This window comes from Hydra vulgaris, chromosome 03, assembly GCF_038396675.1.
Source record: "Hydra vulgaris chromosome 03, alternate assembly HydraT2T_AEP".
In the NCBI taxonomy this organism is placed as follows: domain Eukaryota; kingdom Metazoa; phylum Cnidaria; class Hydrozoa; order Anthoathecata; family Hydridae; genus Hydra; species Hydra vulgaris.
In genome coordinates, this window is record NC_088922.1 from 47,567,284 (window position 1) to 47,575,000 (window position 7,717).

The 7,717-nt window shown below is 28.3% G+C and overlaps 1 protein-coding gene across 1 annotated transcript in view; it reads right to left on the bottom strand.

Annotated features, from left to right (window-relative positions):
• Window positions 1–7,717, bottom strand: part of LOC100206533 (charged multivesicular body protein 7) — a 51,964-nt gene that overhangs the window by 3,713 nt on the left and 40,534 nt on the right. Inside the window, exons 6-8 of the mRNA XM_065793462.1 lie at window positions 4,070–4,118; window positions 2,470–2,589; window positions 1,907–2,011 (exon numbers count right to left, since the gene is read on the bottom strand). Coding sequence (XP_065649534.1) covers window positions 1,907–2,011; window positions 2,470–2,589; window positions 4,070–4,118 — 274 coding nt within the window. The remainder of the gene's footprint in view (window positions 1–1,906; window positions 2,012–2,469; window positions 2,590–4,069; window positions 4,119–7,717) is intronic.

Below are 7,717 nucleotides of genomic sequence, written 5' to 3' on the forward strand. Positions count from 1 at the left end.
TAATTACAATAAAGTTTTAAGGTTTTTGCAAGCTATGAGCATTTTTATTTTTTATTTTTGCAAACACAACAGCACCTTCTGGAGTAGCTGGACGGATTTATTTTTTTCTTTATTAAGTTTCAGAGCTTATTAGGACTAATTACCTAAGCACATTTAATAACATAAGTATCTGTATCATGACATATGCGCAATAAATTTCTCCAGGTGTTTTGATGTTATTAGAAATTTTAAGCTTTTTTAAAAAAATTCTCTACCAGTCATTTGTAATAGCATATAATATCTTTATATATGATATGTATATATAATGTTAATATTAACATCATGTATATATAACTTCAAAAACATTTTACTTTGTATTAAAGCGTTAAACAAAAGATTAAAACAGCAAATAAGCTTTACTAAAAATTCTCTCCCTTTTGTTTGTTATAGTATATGATATTTTTATAAATGTTATGTATATAATATCTATAGAACTTCAAAAGTCTTTTATTTTGTCTATTAAAAAATTTAAAAAGATTTAAAAAAAAAAAGTGCAAATGGTGAGATTTGAACATGGCGCTTTGCATTAGAAATGCTGGGCTCTAACCACTTCAGCCATTTAGGTGTATTGTACTACAAATGTTTTAATAATATTTAATAAACAAAAAACTTAATAAAACAGCAAACAAATACTATAAATCAAAATTAAGGAGCTATTGCCGCAATACACTTTTTAAGTAAACGTTACACTGTAAAATTTGATATGTTTTAAAATTACATAGTTTGAAGCTAACATAAGTTAGATTTTCTATACACTTTCGATAACATTTTTTTATACATAATAAATTCTGTAACTCTTTCTCGCCATTAGTTGCAATAGCTGTCATGAGAATGATGTCAATCATTTATGAATGAGCATTGACATGTTGCCTAATATATAATATGATCACATTTTTATTATTATATTGTTTTTATTATTACACAAATTTGATTTAATTGCCTAAATTGTCTGAAATGTTTCAAATTTTTCCTGCATTTTGAACACTACAGGGGTTAGGATGTGTAAATCCTCAAACAATTGGCTGCCAACAGGGCTCACACACTTTAACTGAGTCATGAGGCAATAAAAAGTTATCAATAACAACAAAAAATGCTTTTTCTGTTGGTTATCCCATAGAAAACACATTGTGTAATTAAACTACAGTTGCATAAATTCAAAGAGTCTTTCCAAAGAGTCATATATAATGTCCCCAAATGGATAATTCAACCCTTTATGCTTCAATTCTATAACTAATAAGTCAATATAACTTATGGCATGTTTATCAAACTGAAATTGAAATACAGTCTTTTAACTAAGACAAGGAATAGCTACAAGATATGCAATTGAAATCCTTTGGTCCAATTATAATTTATTATTATTGTTATGTTTAACCCTACAATAAAAATGTTTGAAAATGTATCAAAATCTTCCAAACATGTCAAAGAAAAACCAAAATATACTAAAAAATATCATTTTATTTTTTAAATTAGAAAAAAACAATATTTTTTAAACATATCATGCACATAAGTGTTACTGATGTTATTGTTACTGTTTTTTCAATAACAATAATGATTTTAATAACAATAATAATGATTTTAACATTACTGTTGATACTATTAGTTAATTGTAAACAAAATAAATATATGAAATATACAGCAATAAATAAATAAAGTATCAAAGTGTACATAACTGTACTGTAATAAATTCAATTAAATTTAATATTAGGAACTTAACTTTAAATTATTGCACTGCATAAAATTTGAAACAATATTTAATAAACAATATTTAAGCAAAAATAAATAAAATTTAACATAAGCCAATTAAAACTTATTTACTATATATATATGAAAATACTTATATGGATTTATGTAATTAATACTGCAATACCTCCTCAGTTTTTGCCATTACATCATCAATGTGGTCGATAGTAAGACCACTTTGACGATATGATTCATTCAAGAGTGTTGCGGTTGAGTGAAAAGCCTCTGCTATCTAAATAAATCAAAAACATAAAACATTAATTTGACGATGAGTCACGATGATTAGATATGTGATGCGAGACAAGATCTAATACTTCAAAATTTTATACCACTAAACTTATTTGAATAGAATGCCAATAATACAAAATGATTTTTATGAATTTTATGAAATAGAGAGCAAAATAAGATTATAAATATATGTGTGTGTATATATACATAAACACACACACACACACACACACACACACACACACACACACACACACACACACATATATAAACAGTCAAAGATAAATAGATGTAAGTTATCCAAAAAAATTTTCTCCTGATTATTTTTTGGTTGGTAGTAACTTATATTGTAGCAAATAAGAATAGCATTAAAAATAACATTAGATAAAACTTTTGTAATTTATTAACTAAATAAAAAATAAATAAATATATAATCTAACAACAAATTTAAATTTTTTTTACCATTTTTGTATTCTCTGCTTCTTGAATCATACATAGCTGATTCTTCATGGTACTTAATGCATTATCCTTCATTGTAAGGACTTTTTGTAACTTTTGCTTTTGAATCAGAGTTTTTCTTACCTAAAAAAATGATAACTTTAGTGAAATTAATTTAGTTGATTAACTTTAGATTTTCAAAATAACTTTTAATTGAAGCTAAAAATACTATTCAGCTCCGTTACATTGTCACACTTCCATCCAATTACCTTCATATCTTAACTATCCAAAACATTGGAAGAAGTTACTTACAAACTTATTACCCCCATAATATCTCTACATTACCCTACCATTACCATTACCAACTTGATCTGTACCTCTGCAACTGTTTTATGCAGACTCCATTAGATAGTGGAGTTACAAAAGCAATTTCTCTCAACAAATATGGTAACAGACTGATGTCACCACCAAAATAAAAATCTAAACCACTGCATTACCATTTGAATTAAGCAGAAGTTTTTATTTTACTGACATTTTTATTTACTAAAAATTAAATGAAAGGAAAATGAAATAACTAAGTTATAAAAATAACTTTAAATGAGCGCATTAGACTCAAAGACTTTGAAACCGAGGTATGTGTGCTTCATATCAAATGTCTAGATCAATGCAAGGCTTAGCTCAGTTAATTCATTTAGCTAGTTCAATGAATTAACTGAGTTAAGCCTTGCGTTGATCTAGAAATTTCTATTATTTTATTGAGGTTTACCTTAATTTTTTTTTTTTTTTTTTTTTTTTTGCAGTGTAAATATATACAATCCGTATGTTACTAAAAAGATATATAAGTAGCAGGGTTCAGAAGAAGACATCTTATTGCCAAGCCTATTGATAAATTCCATAAGTATAAAGCTGAACTTTATATAAAAATAAACCTTTAAACAGATACTTTAAACAGCTGAATATTTTTTTTCTCAGCAAATAAGCATAACTACAAAACTTCCTCATGCAAAATAATGCTTGTAAAACTATGATAGCAAAATAATGCTTTCAAAACAAATGTACATGCTTGTTACTTTCTACTTTAAATTTTTCAAAAGGCTTTTGTTTTTATGTTCTAAACTTATTTTTTGTTATTTCTAAACTTATTCAAAAAATTTTAAATTCTGATTGTTATAATACAGATAATAGTTCAAAATTTTTTATGTCAAAGTCTTGGACTAAGTAACAATAATGTCAGCATATATTATACAATATCAAAATCAATATCAAAAAATTTCAGAAAACAATATCATTTCAATATTCTTTTTTTTTTTTTTTCTTTGTTATTTCACCTCCCCAAGGCCCAGAAGGCCACTACAGATGAGGAGGCTACTTAAATGTGGTTATAACCCTCTCTCAACTCTATAACTCTGAAACACGAACCTTGACAAACAAGGCCGCTGCGCGGAGAAACAAGTTGAGCGCGGTACTACCAGGGACGTGGTGGGGATCGAACTCCGAACCTCTCGCTTATGAAGCGAGCGCTCTACCACTACACCACTACCGCATATACCGCATATACCGCATATCATTTCAATATCCAAAAATTCCAGAAATACAAGCTGAAATTAAAAAATATTTAAACCACCTGTACTTTATCTTTTAGTTTCATAAACCCTTGTGCTTGATTCTGTAAACTAAAAAACAATAAATTTATATATATATATATATATACAAATACAACTTTTTTTTTATGTTTTTGTGTTATCCCCTGATTTATTTACGGAATAGTGCAGCAGGGTGTGCATACATTGACTGACTTAAATATGTTGAACATGTAGGGAGTGTACATACATCAAGTATACATAAATAGACAGAGAGTGTATATACATCAACTGAAGGTTTTGGTAGAGGCAAGCAGTCTATTAGGTTCTATTAAAAGTCAGTCAACTAAAAAGTATATATACTTTAGCATATATAAATATACATAAGCCAATTTTTTTTACTTGCTTCAATCCATACAACTTTTTCATAGAAAGAAAAAAAGGAAGAAGAATTAGATCTCAGACTGCTTACTTTAATATGCAATATTAAATATATATATATATATAATTTTTTTTTTTTTGGTAATTTAACTCCCCAAGGCCCAGAAGGCCACTACAGATGAGGAGGCTACTTAACTGTGGTTATAACCCTCTCTCAACTCTATAACTCCGAAACACGAACCTTGACAAACAAGGCCGCTGCGCGCAGAAACAAGTTGAGCGTGGTGCTAACAGGGATGTGGTGGGGGTCAAACTCGGAACCTCTCGCTTATGAAGCGAGCACTCTTTCACTACTGCAAGATTTTTAAGAAACTTCTTTACAAAAAAGAGACATATATATAATATATATATATATATATATATATATATATATATATATATATATATATATATATATATATATATATATATATATATATATATATATATATATATATATATATAAATATATATATATATATAAATATGTATATATATATATATATAAATATATATATATAAATATATATATATATAATATATATAAATATATATATATATAATATATATATATATATATATGTGTATATATATATATATATATATATATATATATATATATATATATATATATATATATATATATATATATATATATATATATATATATATATATATATATATGTATATATACATATATATATATATATTATAGGAAATATTTTAGACGTGCCTCATAGTCTCAAAGTGGCGCCTCTACCAGGACTCTGGAATCATCTCTAACCAGTTATCAGCTGATCTAAGGAATGAAAATCTAACACACTATTGAAAGACCTCCAATGTAATACAAAGATCCAATTGCTACACTTTTAAGGAAATTGGAACTAACATTTTAAAAAATTGAGGGACTCAGTTTTGAAATGCACATGTCATTAAATAACAACAATATATACCCACTAGACTGATTGTAACAAACTATCAAACGAAAATTACTAGAAACTTTTAGCTTAATCCAAAACATTGAAGAATTAAAAAGAGATGAATAAAATGCGACAATAAAGAACTTTGACGACTGGTATGAACAACAAAACAACTTACTAAAAAATTGAGCACTGCACACAAAGAAAAATTACAAAATAAAAAGGATGATACAAGAAGTTGCTTGCATAAAAGAAGAGCTAAACGAACGACAACTAGAAGTAACTCAAAACATGGCGCATACACATGGTCTTAAAACAAAACTTCCTAAACTAAATAACAATAATACAAAATTTGATAGCATTATCTTAGATTAGGTACATTTCTGGGAACAATTCAGCACTGAAGTGATAACACATACTATTCTGCTGTAACTAAACTGTCATACCTATGTAAATTATTATTAAACACATCAAAAGAAGAAATTCTTTGACTTTCCTCTAACGCATGTAACTATGAAAAGGCAAAAAATGACTTTATGGAATCACTTTGGAAATTATAAGCCAACATGATCATGATATCATAAATCTTCCCTTTATAAAAAACAACAACTTGAATCAAACACAATTCTTTTACAGAAAATTAAATATAAGTGTAAACTCATTGAAAACTTTAAACAATTTGGAAACAGCAGAAACTCTGGTACATGAAACTCTTGACAAACTTGGTTCTGTTGAAGCTGATATTATTTCAAATGATACAAAATGGCAGGAGTGAGGTTTTGAACAGCTAGTTGAAGTTCTACACAACTATACATTGCAAAATCGAGAATCAACTATTGGTTGACCAGGTAATACTATCAGAAAAGAAAACAAAAATACAAATACTCATAATAATTGAAAGTACAAACATCAAATTGAAAAGCACTTCCAGTAAACCATGGTTAAACAATGGTTGCGTTTACAGCAGTTCGCAAAACCACCGCAGCCAAAATGTATGGAACTTTATTCAACACATCAAAGAAACCAGTTTCTTAAAATAAAATCAATGTTTTAATAGGTACAAAGAACTACACAGCTTAGATGTACTTGGTTTAGAAGATTGAAGCAAAGGAAACAAAAGTGAAGTGTATAAAACAATTTATTAATAATTGTTTAAGTTTATAAATAAATAATACTTCTTAAGTTTATCAAAATATTAAAACAAAATGCAATTTATTTGTTTAAAAAGGGAGGATTCCAGCTCCACAAACGACATTCAAACTTTCCTGTATTGTAAACTAATGGTTCAGAATACAATTACCATGAAGTTAACATTAACAAAATGATAAATTAAAAATGATATTTTACATGTAGGCTGTAAGCTGCCTCACCAAGCAGTTTTTACAACCAAAAGATGAATTTTAGAAAGCTTCACTTAGACTAATTTCTCCAATAACATTAAGGGCAAAACCAATATAAGAAAAAAATTTGTTAACAATTTTTTTGAGACAAACAACTTCCACCTGAATTAGCAGAGTAATGGCTGCTTTCTAAATATGATTTACTAAATCTAACAAGAAGTATAACTATTTTGATGAGAAAATACAAATAATTAACACCTATGGGTATGGTGATGCAAGCAAAGATGGTTGCTGTAGTGCAATATATACAGTAGTGCATCAGAGTAACAAAGCCAATCAAGGACTGCAAACTGCCAAATCACACAATTCCAAGCAAAGTTTATCTATTTCCAGACTTTTTTTTTTTTTTTAGATTATTTACCTCCCCAAGGCCCGAGGGGGGCCACTACAGTCGAGGAGGCTACTCTTTTTTTTTTGTGTTTTTATTTTTTATTTTTTAGTTGTTACACATGGTGCAACCCTCTCTCAACTCTTTAACTCCGAAACACGAACCTTGTCGAGCAAGGCCGCTGCGCGGAGAAATTAAGTTGAGCGCGGTACTTCCAGGGACGTGGTGGGAGTCGAACTCCGAACCTCTTGCTTACAAAGCGAGCACTCTTACCACTACACCACTACCGCATTGAATGGATTTCTTGCGATATGGTGGCTAACTCTCTCACAAAGATTAGATTGGCACCTGAGGGATACCCAGTTGTTGAGGTATACAGTTAGTTTGGTAGCTCAATAGCATAACATAGGATCCTAAATGCTAATTGTAAATGGATTTGAATTAAAAAGATCATTAAAAGTAGTTAGATTATATGGAGTCCAAGCCTAACTGGTTAAAATATAGCAGATATTAAAAGTAGAGGAGTTTAAAAACTCTCAAAAGCTTAAGGGTCTAACATTGCTTGCAAAAAAGAATGAGTGACCGACCAACATAGTGTGTTCACAAATGGAAAAAGCAATGAAA